The sequence below is a fragment of the Orcinus orca genome, chromosome 11 (genome assembly GCF_937001465.1).
Source record: "Orcinus orca chromosome 11, mOrcOrc1.1, whole genome shotgun sequence".
NCBI lineage: Eukaryota > Metazoa > Chordata > Mammalia > Artiodactyla > Delphinidae > Orcinus > Orcinus orca.
In genome coordinates this window covers 39,155,377-39,176,743 of record NC_064569.1, presented here as the reverse complement: position 1 = coordinate 39,176,743, position 21,367 = coordinate 39,155,377, and the positions used below count along the sequence as shown (strand labels likewise).

Below are 21,367 nucleotides of genomic sequence, written 5' to 3'. Positions count from 1 at the left end.
CTGTAAAATGGAGATTATAGCTTCTTCCTCTTAGGATTGTTCTGAAAATTAAATGTTTATATATGTAATTTCCCAGACTTAATAAGCATTCAAAAAATGTTTCCATCAGTGAACTGTTCACAAAACTAAAGCCTTTTCCTGTAAACACTGAGAGTCAAATGTACAGTGATCCTTTGGCGTCTATATGTCGATTTTGTACCTACTGTTTAGGGGTGGTGAGGTAGCCGCGGCCTAGGACCACAGACAAGAGAGGCCAAATGCGGCCTGAACACCAGCGATGATGGGAGATGGAAAGTCATCGTTTTCAGCGAGCGCGTTCCACAGCCCGCGCTCCCTCCGCCTCACTCTCTCTGGAGCCGAGTTACCGACAGACAGCTCTTCTAGCCACCCAGCCGCGCCTTTTCTCAGCGCCCCGCCCTCCCAGGCTTGATAGGTAGCCAATGGTGACACAGTTGTAGGCGCAGTAGCCAATCAGCGGTTGGGAGCCCGGAAAGGAATGGTTAGAAGCGACTGGCGCTGCCAGACCGTAAGCAGCGTGGCGTGGCTGCAAAGGTAAGATGGCGGCGGCGCTTGCTCTTCGCCTTTGCAGTTAAGCTGCTGCTTGCCCCGTCTGTCCGTTCCGAGCTGCTACTCTGCCTCAAGTCAGCGTCAGAGTCAGTCTCCTCTAGGCTCCCAGAACCCAGATTCTCCGGTGCCCGGAGCTTTAGGACAAAATGGCGCTTGCACGGGCCGCCGAGGATGGGCAGGGCCCAGCCGTGAGCTCTGAGGCGGGCCGGGACAAAGGCGGCGTGCGCGGAGGCGGGGGTGGCGGGTGGCCCTGCGGGTTTGCCGCGCCGCGTGGGGCCGGCGCTGGCGCTTCGCCCTCGTGCCGCGGCTGTGCGAGCCCTTGAGATGCTTTCAGCCTGGCGGTGGTCGGGGTGGGGGGCGGGCTTGGACTGGGAAGTTGAGGTGAGGCAAATTCACTAACGCTTGGGGGGACCTGGACGGAGGGGAGTTAAGGAGCGTGACTTCCGCTTGTCTTTTAGAAGCCATGCGCAGTCTGCCCAGATATCGTGGAGCAGGAATTTTCGGGAAGGGTAAGGGCTTTTTGATCTTTTGTGTGACCCTGCAGGTTTTGGTATGAACAGGATTCGGATCCACGTCTTGCCGACCAGTCGGGGGAGGATCACCCCAGTGCCCAGGTCTCAGGAGCCCCTATCTTGTTCGTTTACTCATCGCCCATGCTCGCAACCTCGTCTGGAGGGGCAGGAGTTTTGCATTAAGCATATACTTGAAGACAAGAATGCCCCTTTCAAGCAGTGTAGTTATATATCTACGAAGAATGGAAAAAGATGTCCCAGTGCTGCCCCAAAGCCTGAGAAGAAAGATGGGTATATATGTATAGATATCTGTCGTTTGTACTTTCAGTTTTTAAGTGAGAGGAGGATGTGGCATGATGTGGGTTGGGAATAGCTGCCTAGTTTTTTATGTCACGTGCTTGTAAAATTGAGGTTATGGATATATCCTTCGAAAATTTAAAAAAATGGTGAAAACTGTAAGGAGACAACTCCCAGTTGGGTCACTTTGTTATCTCTTTGGATCTTTTCCCTTATCTGTAAAATAAGGATTATTCTTAACCCTAGGTTCCACGACTCTTGGCTGTCCTTGAGCCTTAGGTAATAATGCAAAATCATATTAAGATATATGTATTTTTCTGGGAAAAACTTCATAGCTTTCATCATTTAAGCAAAAGTATCTATGCAGAAACATAACTTGACTAGATAATTCTGCATATATCATTTGGTTTTAAAATTGTGTCCTACATCTTATTACCTACAGTGGATTGATACTGAAGTAAAATGTTGTCTTCCAGAACCAGTTTTGAAAGATGAAAGTGAATCTCTTTGATTTGTTGTGAAATGATGTCAGCATTTTTAGAGATGGAATGTTTTGTTTGATGGATAGAGCACTACTAGGTTATGCTCCCTGCATTTCCCATTAGTAATACCAAATGAGTTGACCTTGGGCCAGTTAAATTATTTAGCTTTACTGGCATTTTTAATTTATAAATGAAGATAATAGTCATTTTAATTTCCTGAAAATGATCTCAAGATCAGTGTCTGTGAAAATAGTTGAACTCTTTTAAGAGAGAACCAGAGTATAAAATGTTAATATTTTGTCTCCTTAGGGTGTCCTTCTGTGCTGAACATGCCCGTAGGAATGCCCTTGCACTTCATGCTCAAATGAAGAAGACCAATACAGGGCCTGTGGGTGAAACACTCTTATGCCAGCTGAGCTCATATGCCAAGTCAGAGCTGGGTCCTCAGACTCCAGAAAGTAGCCGCAGTGAAGCCAGCCGAATTCTGGGTAAGGGTCTTCTCTCCCAGAATGAAAAAGGAGGAAAAAAGTTAACAAAGAACTTAATTTGGTTTAGCACAGTGCCTTGAACATACGTGCCACTTGATAGTACAATATTATTGTTAATTCGTAGGCAATTTGGTGAGAATTCAGGATTGCCATGTTGTTCACTATTCTTTTTGGTTTTAAGTAGTGGGTGCTTAGGTTTACTACCCTGAGTTTGACTCTTTCCTTCAATGCTGTTTTTATACTTACCATCTTTGCTAGGTAAGGTAATTTCAGGAAACAGAATAATTTTGAGTTGGCCTTTCTGTCCCTTTGAGGGCATGGTTAACTCATTTGTGTTACAAGTACTCATACTTGGGATGTATTTTCTTAAGCCATTTTTGTTTGTCAGTGCCTCTGTACTAAGCTTTTTTAATTTTAAGATTTGGGTTGATGTGTTAAGTAATCTAGTTTTGTGTGGTGGAGTTACAGAGGTGGGAAGTCTTAATGGCTGCTCTCCCTTCCTTGCCTCAGATGAAGACAGCTGGAGTGATGGGGAGCAGGAACCCATTACTGTGGATCAGACATGGAGAGGTGACCCTGACAGTGAAGCTGATAGCATAGACAGTGATCAAGAAGATCCCCTAAAGTAAGTTGTAACTCCACATAGGGCTTTTAAATATTTTAGTAGTTAGTATGTGGAATGTAGTACTGCATGCTGTTTAGTAGATTAATAACCTAGGAGGGTTGAAGATAGCTATTTGTGAGCAGTAATAAATAGCTTCTGCATATTAAAGTGTCATTGTTCATCACCATCTTGCTTCAGGGTAGGATTTGATTCTTTTTTTAGAAGTCTTGTAATTTGGGAAAATTTTGGGACATCAGATTCTACACATGAGAAAGTGTAGGGGAGAAAACAGATTTCTTGGACATAGGAGTGGGAGGTGGGTGGAGATCAGTTAGAGAAGAGAAAATTGATGTGAATTGGTTCTTGGCTTAAACCTCAGGAATAATAAAGTGATTATATTTGAATAACTACTTTTTTTTGCAAAGTTCTGTCTGATTAATTTATTTGTTTAAGAAAAATTAAAAGGTGTTCAGGAGCTTCCTTTGGTTTCATGCCTAAGAAAGAGAAACTGATTTAGAAACCCAGAAGTGAGTAATCAACCTAATTATATCTTACTAAGGTTCTGCTCGTTACTTAACCCATGTTTGCTTTGGAGTTGTAGACATATTGCCACTCAGAAGTCTCATGTTTCTATGTCTCATGGTTTGGGTTTAGTTTTTGTTTTCTTTCTGATTTCTGTCTCATGACACTTCTCACTGACAGTTCAGGTGGAAGAACTCTGAATAGTGGGAGGGGTAATGAATTTCTAGACTTGACCGTGTTTGACAAATTCTTAGAATAGCATTTTCTTCGTTCCTTGGATTCTGAAGTTTATAAGAGGTCATTTACGATTACACTTTCTGAGTAGAATAATTTCATCTATTTAAGTAATCTCGATGTAGTAAGCTATTAAGGAAGTACTTGTTTGGAGAGTCCATCTAAGTAGTTTGAGAAGGAATGTTTGTTTCAGGATTCTTTTACAGTAGAAGCTTTATACCAAGCAACATATATGTTGTTTTTTTCCCCCCCTCCTCCGTTGTGCTTCTAGAAATGCCAAGCTTGCTTCTTTGAGGAGGTGTACACACTGTAGGGTCACAGAGTGACTGTCTTTTGGTGTGGTAAACGCTCAGTTTTGAAGGTCCAGAAACTCGATTTTGTCAGTAGTAATCTAGAGTGGATCAGTCTCTAGCAGACACATTCATTCTAATCTGACTTAACAAGAGATTGCTATATAAATAGAAATACCAGTTAATTTTATGAGAAGTATAAATGTTAAGAGGACTAGGTACTTGATGTTAGTTTCCTTTAAAAGAAACATTCAAAGGGGAAAATAAAGCCGCAGATGTGCTCAACTGTTAGGTAACTAAATATAAGGCTTTCCTTAATTCTCCCAGTGATACTATTTAAAAAAATTTTTGACCAACTAAAATCCAGTTGTCCCTCATAATTTGAGGGGGATTGGTTCCAGGATCTGACCCGGGTACCAAAATGCAAGGGTGCTCAAGTCCCATAGTTGGTCCTCCATACCTGGAGATACCCACCAGCGGGAGTAAATAGTACTATACGTATATGCATTTTTAGAGATGTAAATAGAGTTGTTAATTGTCTGCTTACAATATTTAATTCATTAATGTGGTTACATATTATATTTAATATAAGTAATGAAATTCTTTTAATTAAGAATTTTCATCTTTGGTGCTAATTTTTATTTATTTATTTATTTTTGGCTGCGTTGGGTCTTTGTTACTGCATGCGGGCTTTCTCTACTTGCGTCAAGTGGGGGTTACTTTCGTTGCGGTGTGTGGGCTTCTCATTGCGGTGGCTTCTCTTATTGCGGAGCCTGGGCTCTAGGCACACGGGTTTCAGTAGTTGTGGTTGGTGGGCTCTAGAGCACAGGCTCAGTAGTTGTAGCGCATGGGCTTAATTGCTCCGTGGCATGTAGGATCTTCCCAGACTAGGGATCGAACTCGTGTCCCCTGCATTGGCAAGTGGATTCTTAACCACGGTGCCACCAGGGAAATCCCGGTGCCAATGTTTTTGTTATCATTTTTGAATCATTACCAGTTTATAGCATATATCTTCACTTGCTTGTTTCAGAAAGGGTTCTTTTTGAATTGTTTATGATGATGTCATTAGAGATTTTATCCTAACTAGAATTATTGTTGGCATATTTTTCCCCATTGTAGGTACATATATGTGATTTCTCTCAAAATAATCATTTACTTAATTGCTTTGTAAAAAGTAATCTTTAAAAGCTTGTTTCCAGGATCATCCAACACTGGTGAAATTTTAGCTTAAGAGTAATTGTTAAATCTTTCCCTATTTAAAAAGTAAGTTTTATCATGTGACCTCTACACGCATCCAGAACTTGTTTTGGTAAAGGTCATTTCAGGTTATTGAGTCTTCATCATTGTTATCAAAATGAAGAAATTTGAGAGAATGCACTTTTAAGAAGAGACACTATTTAATAGAATATAAGGTGACTCTCTTTTTTGAAGTTGAATTCTAATAATAAATCCTAGATTTATATTTGTGTATATCAGAGCAAGAAGAATTAGTACATGACTTTAATAACTAGCTGTGAATGTCTGGGACATCCATCTTTAAATAAATGATCCATTTTTCACATGAACTAGGCATTCATATTAGTTAGGGTGCTCATCCTCTCCCACCCCCGCCCCAAATTATTTGTAGTAAATTCTAATTTTAGTGGCTTCCCATTTATAAATTATAGTCCCCAGATCATTGGTTAAATTCTCTTCTGACAGGGTACAATGAAATTAATTTCATTTTAACAAACTTGGTACTAGGTTAAGGCCTCAGTATTTTAGGGGGTACAGACATATTAATGCAGACATGCCCCATTTTCCTGAATATGAATAACCTAGTCACCTTTTTTAGACCTTAGATATTTTTAAAACCTTTTCACATTTTCTGATAGTCTTAGATTTTGTCATTTCTGTAATTTTCTGGGTTTTTTTTCATGTTTTGGTTCTTAATTTCTTTTCACTTATTTTTATCAGAGTACTTTGTAGTTGTAGTTCTCTTATACACAGGTAGTTTTGTCTCCTGTTTATATTTAGGAAAAGTTTTTGGCAGAGATTACTTGCTTTCAGTCCTAAAGTTAATAATTTTATTCTGTGTATTTCAGTGATTTAAGAGTTAAATTTTAAAGAGCACATATTTTTGGATTCAAAATTAGTATGTAATTTGTGTGTATTGCCTTTTAAATAACAGAAATAATGTTTACTCAGTCAAAATATGAAAATAGCAAGTCGGTATATATCTAGCTTGTTGTTTCTGTTTATATAATGATCACATAAGACAAATGGAACCAAAAATCTTTTAAATTTGCAGTTAATCCCTTAAACTTTGAGTTAAATCAGAGGCAGGAACCAGTCTTTAATTAAACTGCCATTTAAACTGATTTGCTTATGCGACCTCATTAATCACTAGAATACATTTTTTTTTAAGTTCTGTTGATTCATATAGTTGGTGGCAAAACTTAATAAAGTTGGGCTTCCCTGGTGGCACAGTGGTTGGGAATCCACCTGCCAAGGCAGGGGACACGGGTTCAAGCCCTGGTTGGGGAATATCCCGTGTGCCGCAGACCAACTAAGCCTGTGAGCCACAACTACTGAAGCCCGTGCGCCTAGAGCCCGTGCTCCGCAACAAAGAGAGGCCACCGCGATGAGAAGCCCATGCACTGCAACGAAGAGTGGCCCCCGCTCGCTGCAACTAGAGAAAGCCCGCGCGCAGCAGGGAAGACCCAACGCAGCCAAAAATAAATAATAAATAAATTCATTTAAAAAAAAAACTTAATAAAGTTGCTGTGGATCTAGATCTTTGGCAAAGGGTTACTCCAGGGTACGATATTTTGAGAATATTGTCAAAATGAGCTGAGGACATTGACTAGCCATTGTGACCAGTGTTTTGAGGGCCTGTGTAAACTCCAAAATACAAGTGTATTTTTATTTTTTATTTCTATTTAATTTTAATTAATTAATTTATTTTTGGCCGTGTGGCTTGTGGGATCTTAGTTCCCGGACCAGGGGTTGAACCCGGGCCCTCAGCAGTGAGAGCACGGAGTCCTGACCACTGGACCGCCAGTGTATTTCCCTACGAGTATATTTTTAAATTAGAAGTCATAATTGTTTGTTATCTTTTGTGCTTTAATTAAAATGTATTGAGATACATGCTGCTAAATTAAACACTCTTAAGCTGTCCTGACTGTGATTTTTCTGTATTAAATTATTAAATGGAACAAGAATGTAGATTAATAAAAATTTTGAGTATTCTATATCTTTACTCCTATTTAAACATAATGCAAATAACTGGGGAAAATAATGAAACATTTCCCCTTTCCCATATTGTGATATCGTACATTAGTATCCATTCTTGGGAATTTTTGTTTTGTTTTTGAGTAACAACTTGAATGGTAAAATGCTGTGTGAAAACATTCCTGTTTAATAAGGTGATTGTCTCAGCACTAACTGTTGAATAGCAAATCTAAGTCTCACCTTCACTCCTTTTTCCTTCTAAGCTTGGGTTTTATTGTTGTGCTTTCTTATCCTTTTTGAATTGTCTCTTTTATTTTAGGCATGCTGGTGTCTACACAGCGGAAGAAGTGGCCCTGATTATGCGTGAGAAGCTTATTCGTTTGCAGTCTTTGTACATTGACCAGTTTAAACGACTTCAGCATCTACTCAAAGAGAAGAAGCGACGTTACTTACACAATCGCAAAGTGGAACATGAAGCTTTAGGCAAGTTTTATGCCAGTTCCGATAAGCTGTTGTGGGTTCAACATGTGAATTTCGTAGTAGTTAGACTTCTGTCTTGTTACCTGGACTGGAGAAGGATTTGCTTTTGAAACTGTTGTATGGGCAGATTTCTCTGTTTTCTTCTTGTTAGTTTGGGGACGCATCCTTGATTGGTTGCTTGGCAGATAACATCTTGACTGTTGTGACGTTCTAGGTAGTAGTCTCCTGACTGGCCCAGAGGGACTTCTTGCCAAAGAACGAGAGAACTTAAAGCGTCTAAAATGTCTTCGGCGGTATCGTCAGCGCTATGGAGTGGAAGCCTTACTACATAGGCAGCTGAAGGAGCGCAGAATGCTGGCCACAGATGGTGCCGCCCAACAGGTAATTTTTGTATATACCTCTAAGGTGTTACATTTGTTTTATTTACAGAGTTAGGGTAATTGTCAAAACACTGTTGTACAGTCTTGGTTCTGAAATCTAACTTACTGGATGTGGGGTTTATTGAAAAGAGCACTTATCTGGAAGTGCAGAGACATGGGTTTTGGATCCCTTCTGATCAATTCTGTACCTGCACTGATAACTGAACTCTGTTTTCATCTGCATATTGAAGGGTTGCCATAGATTTTTAAGTTATTTGGTTCAGAAATGCTTCAGAAACAGGCACAGAATGCCTAATAGATTGGGACTCTTGTTTTAGAAGGCAGAATAATAGGAGCAGTGAAGGTCAGGAAGTAAGGTTGACAAGCAGAGTTAAGCGATTATTCTTAAATTTGTTCCTGAAGCCCCTGGTCTCTGCATCAGTAAGAGTAAGTCCATTTTTGGGCTTCTCTGGTGGCACAGTGGTTGAGAATCCGCCTGCCAATGCAGGGGACACAGGTTCGAAACCTGGTCCCGGAAGATCCCACATGCTGTGGAGCAACCAAGCCTGTGTGCCTCAACTACTGAGCCTGTACTCTAGAGCCCTTGAGACACTACTACTGAGCCCGTGCACCACAACTACTGAAGCCGGCGAGCCTAGAGCCCGCACTCCGCAACAAGAGGAGCCACTGCAATGAGAAGCCCGCACACTGCAACAAAGAGTAGCCCACTCTCGATGCAACTAGAGAAAGCCAGCAACATAGACCAAACGCAGCCAAAAATAAAATAAAATAAATAAGTTAAAAAAAAAGAGTAATTCCATTTATTTTTTTTTATTTTATTTATTTATTTTTTTGCGGTACGCGGGCCTCTCACTGTTGTGGCCTCTCCCGTTGCAGAGCACAGGCTCCGGACGCGCAGGCTCAATGGCCATGGCTCACGGGCCCAGCCGCTCCGCGGCATGTGGGATCTTCCCGGACTGGGGCACGAACCCATGTCCCCTGCATCGGCAGGCGGACTCTCAACCACTGCGCCACCAGGGAAGCCCTATCTTTTCTATTTTTTGAGGCTCGACGTAAGATTACGATTTAAAAAGGGTTCTGCTAAAAGACAAAATAGTTTGAAAACCATTAGACTGTGTATCACACACTTTTGTAATACGGAGGAATTGTATTTCGAATTATGGTTGATTCATTATTTGGACATGAGGTTTACATTTTTTTTTTCCTTTTGCATAGTATTGGTGAATAAATTTGTTAAATGTTCAAGTTTCTAGGCTTTAAGGATACAGTTTTCTTATATAAGTAAGTGTTTTCATAGATAATTTGTTTTGACTGACCTGTTTTCTCCATTTTAGGCCCATACCACTCGTTCCAGTCAGAGGTGCTTGGCCTTTGTGGATGATGTTCGTTGTTCCAATCAGTCTCTTCCAATGACCAGACACTGCCTTACCCGTATCTTTTTGCTCTGTTCAGTTTGCTAGCTAGACTGAAGGCTAGTGGGGATCTGTGATAGTTTAGTTAATTGAAGGTCTTTGTTTTCCTTTGGCCCTGAATCAAGGCCAGCAGTTTGCTGAAGCTGTTGGTTTCAAGCAGGAGCCTAAAGAAATCTCTTTCTATGGTCTGTTGGCCATTTCAGAACTTTGGAAATGTAATGGTCAATTCATTAGAAAGAAACATCTGTCATTGGTGATAGATACGGGCTAATACTCACTTGTAGTTGATTAATATTGGGATTCCAAAATTTAGAGATCCCTGATTTATTAACTCATTCATTAGAATTATAATACTGTTAAATCCAATTACTACAAAAAAATTGCTGAGGATCCAAAAACAGTTGGATGATTCTGAAATGTGATCTTTCTTTGAATATTATCCTTTTATGGTCAGGGCCCTGACTTGTGTATTTTAGACTTCATTCAGATAGGAAACTTACATTTACTAGTGGGCTGTAAAAGTTTTTGAGCAGTGTATTGAATTGTGAAAGTGCATCTATATGGTGGACATTGAGAAAGTTACTTTCACAGTAAATGCACTATTTAAATATGGTGATCTTCATTATATGAAAGGCATAAATTTTGCTGGATTTCATTTGCCTGGCAAGATATACAAATATTTGGAAAGTAAAATGTATTTTCTTTAATAAGAAGGAAAGGAAGACTTTCTTGCTCTTTTGAAAGGAAAACTGATTTTTTCTCTATTCTGCTTATTAAATATTTTACCAATTTATTAATTATTGTAACAAATGTCTGGTAAAGGATTACTGTCCTTAATATATAAAATTATTGTGCAGAGTAATTAAAAACTAAAGATAAATGCTCAAAACATAATTGGGCAAAGGCTATCTATGGACAGATTAAAAGTAGAAGTGGCTGATAGTTGAAAAGTATTTACCTTTACTATAAATAAGTGAAATAAGAAATAAAACAAGGAAGTTTTTTTAATCCATACTTATTTTTTTTTGGCTGTGCTGCACGGCTTGTGGGCTCTTAGTTTCCGGACCAGGGGTTAAACTTGGGCCCTGGCAGTGAGAGCCCTGAGTCCTAACCACTGCACTGCCAGGAAATAATTCCCTAATCTATAAATTTGAGACTTACCTACGTAGGAGATTTAATGAGAAAGTTTCAAAAGTTTGTGAGGGAATGGTGAAATGGGCCCTTCTAAACTCTGCCAGTGGGACTGTAAAGTGGCACAGGCTTTTAGAAAGCAGTTTGAGAATATTCATATTCTTTGATATGATAGCGTCACCTCTGAGAATTTATTTTAAGACGATAATCAAATACAGACGATTATTGTTACACAGAATTCCTCCAGCCGGAGAGAGCCTTAAAATTTTCAGAGATGGGGAATAGAGAGGAAAATTGTGACACAGCATAGTATGGAATATGTTCAGGAATTAAACATTATATTTAACAAAATTTATGAGTGACATAGGAAAATGTTTGATAGTGACAAAAATAGAGTATGGAATTCGGTAGAGTATGTTTTAACTACGTGGAACTAATACTAGGAGGGAATGTAACAGAAATGTGACTATTTTTGGATGGTGGGGTTATGAATGCCCTTTTTCCCTCTGCTTTGTACTTTTCAGGTTTTCTTCAGTGACCTTGAATTACTTTATAAGGCAAAAAACCCAGTTTATGGATATTGAGTATTTTAGACTTACAGCACTATACTCAGGATAGTTTATTAGAATATTAATATTTTAAAAAGCAAAGTTGAAAATGTATGTGAAAAGAGAAGGGAAGTATTATTTTTCTCTTTTATGCTCTTTTCCTTTCCACTCTGTAGTTGCCTAAGTCACTTACCCTTCCTTAAGTCCTTATCCCAGAGAAAGATGCGACTGCCATTGGTGACCTGTTAACTCTTTACTCTGGTCTAATGGAGACACCACTGGACTGAAAGTGAAGGACCCAGACTCTAGTTGTAGGTCAACCATTCCCTTCTTTGTCTGTTGTCCCTATCTGAAAGGAAAGGGGGTGGAGGAGGATGGGGGAGGGCTTTTCAAGGATACTGTGATATTAAATAAATAAGAGACTTGTGAAAATCCTTCGAATTACATGAAAAAGGTTCCAATTGAAACAATTTAATGGATTCACATTTAAAATTTTAATAATTTAAATAAGATTGAGCTTCTTAAGCATAGAGATTGCAAATCTGATTGTTCCCATCAGATTCATGTTTGTTCATTTGAGCGCTGATTTTCATTGAATAATTATTTGTTTACTTTGAGCTATATACTGTTCCTTTAGAGTAGTGGTTCTCAACCGGGGCCACTTTGTACCCCATTTGGCAGTGTGTGGAGACATTTTTGTTTTGTCTTAACTCTGATGGGGGTGCTACTGACATCGAGTGGCCAGAGGCCAGGAATGCTGCTAATAAACATTCTACACTGCACAGATAGCTGTAATGCCAGTGGTGGCAATGCTATGAAACTCTAATTTAGAGTTTATCAAGTTCTAAGGAATGGATTGAAAAAAATGGCTTTTGTTCAAGAGGGTTTATTAGGTTTAAAATTTATAATGTACATTAGATTTTTTAACTTCAAAAAATTGCCTTAAAATTTGGGGGATAAAAATTACCCATTCTTCCATAATCCTGGGTACAGTTTACAGAAAATTTTGCTTTCTGGTTTAAAAAATAGGCCCAAGTTTGAAATAATAGTTGTCTATTAATCTAGGGAAAATAACCATGTAGTTAGGATTTCAGGAAATGATAAAACTTGAGTAAAATATTTTGTAGAGTGACTCGAATCAGAATTTTGTTATCTGATCATGATTTCAATGTTGATTGATCCCACAGAACATCTTTGCCAACTTGGAAATATAGCCTTTTTCTGCTTCTACCCTTAAGTTGTTAGGGCTCCTGGAGCATTCCTGGACTACTTCTTTCCATGCACCATAAGCAGTTATTTTCTTCTTCCCTTTCTTTTTAAAAAAATTTTTTTTTTTTTTTTTGGCTGCATTGGGTCTTTGTTGCTGTGCGCGGGCTTTCTCTGGTTGCGGCGAGCGGGGGCTACTCTTCCTTGCGGTGCGGTGGCTTTTCTTCTTGCGAAGCATGGGCTCTAGGCACACGGGCTTCAGTAGTTGTGGCACGTGAGCTCTAGAGCGCAGGCTCAGTAGTTGTGGTGCACGAGCTTAGTTGCTCTGCGGCACGTGGGATCTTCCCGGGCCAGGGCTTGAATCCGTGTCCGCTGCATTGGCAGGCGGATTCTTAACCACTGTGCCACCAGGGAAGTGCTCTTCTTCCCTTTGTTTTTGGGATCATAACAGGACTCCAGTGATACCACCCCCCTGAAAAAGGGTGTGTGTGTGGAAATTTAATTTTATTTCCTGTCAGGATAGGATACCTAGTTACTATTACTGGAGCTTCTATTTTCCCTAACACCCTGCTTCTTTAAACAAATGTATCATGTAAACATTTTGGAAACAAGGTTCAAAAAGTTTTGAGGAAGTTTTTGCCCCTCTGCTTAACAGCAGAAACAACATTGTATCTCTTGACTCTTGGAAGGGGTTGCTAGGGGCCTCTGCAAGCTATTTGCATTTACCATGACATGTTTCTTCTGAATAGGTACAGTTTTCTAGGATTGTTAACTGCTGTTTGCTTAGCACTATGTTTTGAAATGTTTTTCATTTGACTCATAGGGAGAACAAGATTAGTGTCTCTACTTTAAATGGAGGTTGGGGACTAGTTTTACATTACTGGTAGAGCTAGAGTTATGCTAGTAAATGACAATTTGAGAAGTAACTTTAAAAATTGCTACCTGCATTTGGTTCTGTATCACATGTAACCAAATATCATGTGTTGTCCAGACCTTGAATTTTACATGGCAGACACCACCTTTTTTGTGCCTCCGATAGATCCATTTTATTTCCCTTGACCATTTTTCTACAGATATTTGTCAGGACACGAATCAGGTTCTCTTCAAATGCTGCCAGGGGTCTGAAGAGGTACCCTGCAACAAACCAGTTCCTGTAAGCCTCTCTGAGGATCCCTGCTGCCCACTGCATTTCCAGTTGCCTCCTCAGATGTATAAGCCCGAGCAGGTACTGTCTGTGCCAGACGATCTGGAAGCCGGCCCCATGGATCTGTACTTGAGTGCTGCTGAGCTTCAGCCCACTGAGAGTTTACCTCTGGAGTTCAGTGATGTAAGTTAGAGAAGCTCTGCTCTGGTTGGCCCTTGAGGCAAGGCCTTATTTATTAATGGTGAGAATAGGTTAGTCTTTTGTGGTTTAAAAAAAAAGAAAAAAAAGAAAACTTTGATAAGTTTTTTGAAATGATATGTGTGTATGGTTGTATTTGTATGTTAACATATTCATTTAGAGACAGTTTAAATTTACAGAAGTTTTTTTTTTCTGAGGGAATGATAAGGGAAATTTTAAACTAAGGGAAATTGGAAAGTCAAGATTATGGTTGGATTTGTGTCGCTGGGAAATTTGGTGCCCATCCACAAGGTAAGTAATTCACTTGAATCTTAATAATACAAATGAATTCTGATATCTACTTGACAATGTAAATTTGTGTTTTGGCCCTATAAGAGTTCTCATTTTCAGATTAATGTGTCCTCCCCTAAAAATGACTCTAAACTTAGCTCTGCATACTGTTTTTCATTTTTGATATGTTATTAAAGATTCTGTTGTGAATGGACCAGAACAACAGTGATCTCCCTAAATATTTACTTTTATAGCCTTCTAAGTGTGTACACTACTCTACCTTTTTCAGTCTGCTCCTTGATTGGTCCCAGCGCATAAACCCATCTCTGATTGCATTTGTTTCCTTAATTAGCACTACCCTACTATATCATTCACTTCAGGGATCAGTTGACATTCCATCTTTTTTTTGGCAGTTTGCTTAATCTTTAGCCTTTTGGATAAAGGTCTTCATTATTTATTCTGAAGATAATTCTTCTGAATTTCATAATAAAGGTGTCTTGTATCAATATATAACCATGACATATTTAAAGTGATAAATCTAAATGGAAAATTCAGTATAGGTTACAAGATTGTTTGCCTAGGGGTAGAAGCAGGATTTGGGTGGCCTCGAGTGTTGCTCACTAAAGAAGATACATCAGGACAGGCTAATATCTGAAAAAGTGGCACTAAGAGTAAACTGATTCCAGGGAATTCCCTGATAGTCCAGTGGTTAGGACCTGGCGCTTTCACTGCTGTGGCCTGGGTTCAGTCCCTGGTGGGGGAACTAAGATCCCACAAGCTGTGCAGAGTGGCCCCCAAAAAGAGTAAACTGATGCCAATTAACTACGCCCCCTCCTTTTGTGGCTGTATACTGTTTGTAGGATTAGTGAACTTGATTTTTGTCACTTCATTTATAACAAACTTATAATTTTTGTTATAATCCTGATTATAATTGCTTTTTAAAAAGTTTCTTTCAAACAGATTCATAGAATATGAGAACCTTAGAGATTATATACTCCAGTGCTTCCCAGAGTTTTCCAATGAGATTATGTTGAAGAGAGTAAATGAATAGATAGCCCTAGATTGATACAGATTTTTGTCCACTTCCCTTCATTTTACATGTGAAGAAAACCCAAAGAGGTGCTATCTTTCCTTTTTTTTTTAACTTAGTAACGAGCAGATTTATAGGGTCTAAAAAATAACCTAATCACTACATTGCCAAATTCCCTTCAAATATTAATGTACATATGTAAGTAACTAGCACATGGATTTTACATAGATGTACTAGGTTATTAACTTTTATTTCATCTGACTGTTAATTTCTAGAGCCATTGCTATTTTGACCTTTTTGCTTTTCCCCTTTCACATGTTTTTGCGTTAGTTTTAAATAGTGTTTTCTTAAACTTCTGATGATCTAGAGCTAAGAAAATATGACTGTTCCAGTATGTTTGAAGATTATGTTCTTGTTTGCTCTTTGGAGAATAGTAACACAAAATATTAGAGATTATAAGATGTGATCATAGCCTAAAAGTGACATTTAAGGAATCTTAATTTTTAAACATTTAAAAATATATTGTCAGATCTTTTAATATTTATTTTATGGTGTGAATTTTTTAAAGAATGTATGAGAAGTAAGTTGATTTTTGAGAATCTCATGGGTTTTTAAGGTGGACCTTTGTTAAAGGTTTAAAAATGATAATCAGCTGTTTGTACTTGATCATCTGTTATGTTTGTACTAATGTACTTTAGATGAACCACATTGGTCGTTAAAAAGTAGTTTTATTCTTAATCTTTGGAGGTAAAAATTCTCCAGAAAATGTTGAAACAGTTCTGTTTTAGAAAAGAGTTTTTGTCCTCCCATAAATTCTGGATATATTTAACTAGTCTTTTGCTGGGTAAAAATAATTTCTTAATTATGTGAATTCCACCCAGCAATCTTACCTATGTTCTTTCTTAGATATCATTTCTGTTATACTTATTAATAATTTCTGGTAACTTTACTTGTGGGAGGACCAGGTATCAGATATTCATATGGGTAAAAGTTCAGCCTTTCATTCTGGATATTAACACTTGCCTGTTTTCTGTCCTTTGATCCGAGGATATTTGACAAATAAGAATTTAATACCTTAATCCTATTACTTTGAGCTTGCTCTCTTTTTGTGTTTGTTTTTTGAGCTCTGTTTTTGACATAGAACAAAATGTGGATTCTGTCTTTGTGTCCTGATTCATTCCTCTTAGGATAGGCATTTCTGCTGATCCTTTCTTCTTCTCTTATTTTAGGTTCCTGTTCCCAATTTTAATTCTTATAAAAGACAACACTGAATATGTGAGGAAAGCCTTTTCACTATCTGTTTTTGTTTGAAAAATTTCTGTACCACTGTTATCTTGAGACTTGGAAACCTTTTGCCACACAGCTTAAATGGGTTCTTTTAAATTTCAAGTTAATTATTTATACAGTTGACCCTTGAATAACACGGGCTTGAACTGTGCAGGTCCACTTATACACAGCTTTTTTTCCCAGTAAATTCTTACTACAGTCTACATGATCCACAGTTGGTTGAATCTGAGGGTATAGAACCATGGACAGAGAGGGCTGACTGAAGTTATACACGGATTTCTGACTGTGGGCATCGGTGCCCCTAACCACGGCGTTGTTCAAGGATCAAGTGCATAATAATTGTGCATACTAAAAGAATTGGAGAAAACAGTTCACAGTCTTACTTAACAGTGTGAGAACATGGTGGTTTCTGTGGATAGTACAGAAGTTTCTAACACATCTGACGTAGATGTTAGGTAGCCAGCTGTATCCTTTTCCTTATGTTTCTGCTTAAGTTGAGCAGCTTTAAGTCCAGCACGTCCTTTAATTGTGTTCTTTTCTTTACCTTAATTATCTTGAGGATGTGATTCTTGTTTTCGGTGATCAGCACAGCAAAGAAAGGGAAAGGATTTCAAACTCTTAGACTTATTCTAAAAGCACAGAACTTAGCTTTTCTCAAGAAGCTCAATTACTGGAAACATAGAGCCTCTATAAAGTAGCTTGGACACAGGAGAGTACAAACCCTTGGGTAGTTTTCACTCTTGGGAAGCAGAGTTTAGCAGGAGATGCTTAGACAGCAGAGGGATGAAAGTCAGTTTGACATATTGTCTGAGCCTTTATAGTGCTTTAGACCCTGAATCAAGACCAGTAGTTTGCTGTAGCTATTGGTTTCACGCAGGAGCCAAGAGCAGTGTCTTCCTATGGTCTGTTGGCTTCAGCCCCTCTGCGGGAATGGCCAGTTCAGTTGGAAGAAACATAGTCTGTAGAATACAATGTTTTGTGCGTGTGTGTCTGTGTGTGTGTGTGTGTGTTTTATTATTTATTTGGCTGTGCCGGGTCTTAGTTGTGGCACTCGGGATCTTCCTCACTGCGTGTGGGATCTTAGTTGCGGCACGCGGGATCTAGTTCCCTGACCAGGGATTGAACCCGGGTCCCCTGCATTGGGAGCTCAGAGTCTTAACCACTGGACCACCAGGGAAGTCCCCCTGTGTGTGGGTGTTTTAAAGAGCAATTGGATATGTTAGGTTTAAGAATCAGGGACTTTTCTCTGTGGGGATAGGGACTTAACTAAAATATTTCCTGACCATTCGGAAGGACTTTGAGTTTTTCATCTTCCTTCTTTCTTCCCCCATCCCCTTTCCTCTTTTGCTCCCTGGCTCGCTTTGTGGCCATTAGAATATTAATCAAGTGGTCTCATATTGTCCAATCTATTAAGTCAGTATTTCATTTTAATTTGCATGTATGCTGATTGTCCATATTAGATTCATCACTGGTGAACTTAGATGCCAACTGCAGTTAGTCTTAGAAGTATATGCCTTTTTTTTTTTTTGGTCACGTGGATCCTAGTTTCCCAACCAGGGATTGAACCTGTGCCCTTGGTGGTGAAAGTGCAGAGTCCTAACCACTGGACCACCAGGGAGTTCCAGTATATGCTTTTTAAAAATATTTCTTTTTGTGGTAAGATATTTGTAATGTAAGATTTACCATTTTAAAGTGTACAGTTCAGTGGTATGAAGTACATTCAAAACATTGTGCAACGATCACCACTATCAATTTCCAGGGCTTTTCTGGCAGTGCAGACAGAGACTGGACTCATTAAACTGTAACTCCCACTGCCCCTCTATCTCCAGCCCCTCGTAGCTCCTGTTCTACCTTCGCCTCTGAATTTTTCTGTTCAAAAAAGATATGCTTTTTAAAGCTACTGTAGTGGTCTGTGCTTTATATTTGGCAGCAAGGAAAAAATTCTCAGTGCTTTTCAATCTTATCCCATTTGTTGCACACTCTGGGGAACTCGTTATTTGTTTTAAAGGTAGGCGAGGGGTGAGGGAAGTAAGGGAGAATTCTTCGAGGTTTGCTGAAAAATGCCAACTTTAGCTTATTGGTCCCCTTGATATTGCTGATAGGCTTTTTTCTCTTTCTTTTCCTAGGACTTGGATGTTGTGGGTGACGGTATGCAGTGCCCTCCTTCACCCTTGCTTTTTGATCCTTCAGTAACCCTTGAAGATCATCCTGTAAAAGAAATTGCTGAAGGCCCAGTGGATATTTTGGCAAGTGAAGAATACCTCCAGCCAGGCAGAGGGTCCCCTGCTGGCTGTGGCCAGCATGTACTCCTGGGGGTCGGGGTTGTCATCACTAGCTGTGCAGGTGCTCCAGATGGCAGTTCTCCAGATGGGCCTTAGAGAGAACACTTACTAGCTCCTGGTCCCCGTATCTGGGAGAGCAGGACAGATTTATTTAGTTAACTAGAAAAGGTTGAGACAAGGAGTGTAAGAAAATTGTTGCTTTAAGGGAGAGTTCAGCCCTGGAATTGTTTTCATCATAGAGTTAAGCACAAGCAGCACGATTTGGCTTCTTTCTTTGAGCTTTGGGTGGGACACTCGTGGCTCTGACTGAAGACCTGCAGTTATACTACAGCTGTTGGTTTCAAACAGAGGCCCAGAGGACTGTCTTCCTGTGATCTGTTGGCTGTTCTGGAAACTCAGCAGAGAATGGCTATTTCATTTGGAAGAAACAACCCACAGCTCTCCTTTCCATTGGGAGGGCCTCAGGAATGCTACAAGTAATGACTTCTGACTCCGAGGGTCAGGGATAGTTAAGTATGGGGAAGAGCAACCGCAGAGAGTTATATCTGCTGTCTTGTTCTTGTTGCTACTATACATGGGCATTATATAAGTCAGATTCATGCTTCAGACCACAGTTAATGAGTTTGTAACCAAAGTGACTTTTCTTTTAACAGGGCCAGATGCAGATGGCTGGAGATGGGTGCAGATCACAGGGATCCCGAAATTCTGAGAAAGGCTCTGTGCCATTGCCTCAGAGTGGAGTGGCTACTGCAAACGGAAAGCCAGAACCCGCTTCTGTCAGTTGATAGTTTGCTTTGGGAACCAGTTGACTTTGGAGGATTTGTATTTCCCGTTTAAACAAGTATTTCTGACCGTCTCTCACTAAAGGACAACCTGGACTACCTTGTTTTTCTTCTGGGTTACTGAGTGCTATAGTCAAACCACATGTTGGGGGAAGGGACCAATAGTGTCTAAAAATTGTGGATGTCTTCCCACTCTAGGCAAGGAAGAGAGACAGGTGATTCCCATCAGAGCTGCTGAGATTGAGAGTATTTGGGGACTGTGCCTAAGGGGAGAGAGAGTTTTGTAATGCTGTTTCCCAAGTCTAGGGATGTTGATGGACCCAATGGCTGTTTATCTCTGTCTAGCAGCCTGTTTTAGCCTTTCCTCACTTCTCACCTAATTGGGTAATCTGAAGCCCCTCCCCTCAGTGAACTCTGACCTATAGCCTCTGAGAAAATAGCCCACAGGACTGGGCCCTCCTTAACCATCCATCTTGCTTCTAACCTATGTAAATTTCTGTAGTGGCTATCTTATGTAAGATACAATAAAAAATTATCGTACATAGTTTCTATTAAATGTTAAAATGTTATGAAAACAATCACTTGAATGCATGTTTTGTTTGTGTTTGAGAGAGAGTGTGTCTGTGTGTATTTTGGGTTTTTAGGGAGCTGCCTCTGATGGAAAAGGGAAAACAGGACACATATACTTCCATCCCAAGAAGTAAATACATTTTCAGTAACTTAATTTGCTTTTGATTTTGGTTGGGAGGATAAGTTAAAAACCATGTAAGAAGTAAATGGAAAGGGTGGGACTTCCTTATTAAAGCCTACCTACCCAGAGTTATGTTATTTCTGCTAATATCTCCCAAATGTCTTCTTTTTACCCTCTGTGCCACACCCCTCCTCCCTCTCCCATTTCTTTCTCACAATTAATGCCTGATTATTGTTGCAAAATTCTCTAAGGCTAGGAATGTGTGTATAAAACCTCTAGAGAAATTGGGCCTGATGCTGGATCACAGACATAAACTGTCAAGATTATTTTGATGATGAATCTAAGGGTAGGGTTAATTTACCTATGCTAGAAGTTGTCTGTTACTATAATGCAATATGACAAGAGGCCAAAAGATTACCTTTTATAAGAACTGAACTGAGGAACAGAGAAGGGTTGTACAGTTAACACCATCACCACTATCACCTTGGCTTTAGTTTAAATATTTACTTCCAGGGAATGGTTAGGAAATGACTCAGAAGACGCATCAGGTGAATCCTGACATCACCTGTAATAGGGCTTGCAGTATACTTTTTTACACTGTATCCACAAAGACAGATATTACTTCTTAAGCAGCTTGAACATACCTGCTTCTGCAACAGGATTAAGATTAAAACATCCTCTTCCCATTTTATTTTTTTCTTCCCATTGTTTGTTTTATTTATTTGTTTATTCTTGGCCACTCTGTGGCATGCAGGATCTTAGTTCCCCGACCAGGGATCAAACCTGTGCCACCTGCAGTGGAAGCGTGGAGTCCGAACCGCTGGACCACCAGGGAAGTCCCATCCTCCCATTGTTTTAAAAAGTAACCTGCAAACCACTAGCGTCCACATCACCCAGTGTGATTGTTTTGTAAACTCCAGTTTCTCTGGAGTTCAACTCTTATTAAGTCCCCAGCATGCTCCTCAGCTGAGTCTGCTCTTATGCTGCAGGTGATAAGGGCCCCCTTTTAAGGAACCCCTCTGGCTCTCTCACCCTTCAGCTATCTTTAAAAATTAACTGTACATTACATCCCCAGAATGTATTAATCTTATAACCGGAAGTTTGTACCTTTTGACTACCTTCACCCATTCCCCCTATCCCCACCCCTCCATCCCCCTTCACCTCTGGCAACCACAAATCTGCTTTCTGTTTCTATGAGTTTGGGTTTGTTTTAGATCCCACATTTAAGTGAGATAAGGTGTTTATTTTTCTCTGTCCCACTTATTTCACTTGGCGTAATGCTGTCAAGGTCCATTGTTGCAAATGGCAAGATTTCCT

The 21,367-nt window shown here is 39.6% G+C and overlaps 1 protein-coding gene and 3 non-coding genes across 10 annotated transcripts; all 4 read left to right on the top strand.

The window, feature by feature from the left end:
• The first annotated feature begins 269 nt into the window (after positions 1-269).
• Positions 270-19,937, top strand: KANSL2 (KAT8 regulatory NSL complex subunit 2). 7 transcript variants are annotated; one of them, XM_049694652.1, is made up of 10 exons: positions 270-552; positions 1,112-1,370; positions 2,168-2,346; positions 2,857-2,971; positions 7,529-7,696; positions 7,908-8,070; positions 9,404-9,500; positions 13,440-13,591; positions 18,422-18,541; positions 19,231-19,937. In XM_049694652.1, the coding sequence occupies exons 2-10, from the start codon at positions 1,120-1,122 to the stop codon at positions 19,360-19,362; spliced, it is 1,377 nt and encodes a 458-aa protein (XP_049550609.1). In that variant the 5' UTR covers positions 270-552; positions 1,112-1,119; the 3' UTR covers positions 19,363-19,937. The 7 variants fall into 7 exon arrangements, with proteins under 7 accessions (XP_049550609.1, XP_049550611.1, XP_049550606.1 ...); XM_049694654.1 differs by having other exon boundaries at positions 281-552; positions 1,112-1,181; positions 13,440-13,693; XM_049694649.1 differs by having other exon boundaries at positions 286-552; positions 13,440-13,693.
• LOC117203036 (small nucleolar RNA SNORA2/SNORA34 family) lies at positions 9,591-9,727 on the top strand. Its single transcript, XR_004485616.1, has one exon. It is a non-coding gene; the product is annotated as a small nucleolar RNA SNORA2/SNORA34 family (small nucleolar RNA).
• LOC117203038 (small nucleolar RNA SNORA2/SNORA34 family) lies at positions 17,122-17,253 on the top strand. The gene has a single exon (XR_004485618.1). It is a non-coding gene; the product is annotated as a small nucleolar RNA SNORA2/SNORA34 family (small nucleolar RNA).
• On the top strand, positions 18,874-19,010 carry LOC117203037 (small nucleolar RNA SNORA2/SNORA34 family). Its single transcript, XR_004485617.1, has one exon. It is a non-coding gene; the product is annotated as a small nucleolar RNA SNORA2/SNORA34 family (small nucleolar RNA).
• Positions 19,938-21,367: the final 1,430 nt, after the last annotated feature.

What these genes read in the sequence shown, in the direction of transcription:
- KANSL2 (XM_049694649.1), top strand. Translation starts at nt 1,120, where the DNA reads ATGAACAGGATTCGGATCCACGTCTTGCCGACCAGTCGGGGGAGGATC. An exon ending in GACCAGACACTGCCTTACCC is followed by an intron (nt 9,501 to 13,439) that starts GTATCTTTTTGC and finishes ATTTTTCTACAG; the next exon opens with ATATTTGTCAGGACACGAAT. An exon ending in TACCTCTGGAGTTCAGTGAT is followed by an intron (nt 13,694 to 18,421) that starts GTAAGTTAGAGA and finishes TTCTTTTCCTAG; the next exon opens with GACTTGGATGTTGTGGGTGA.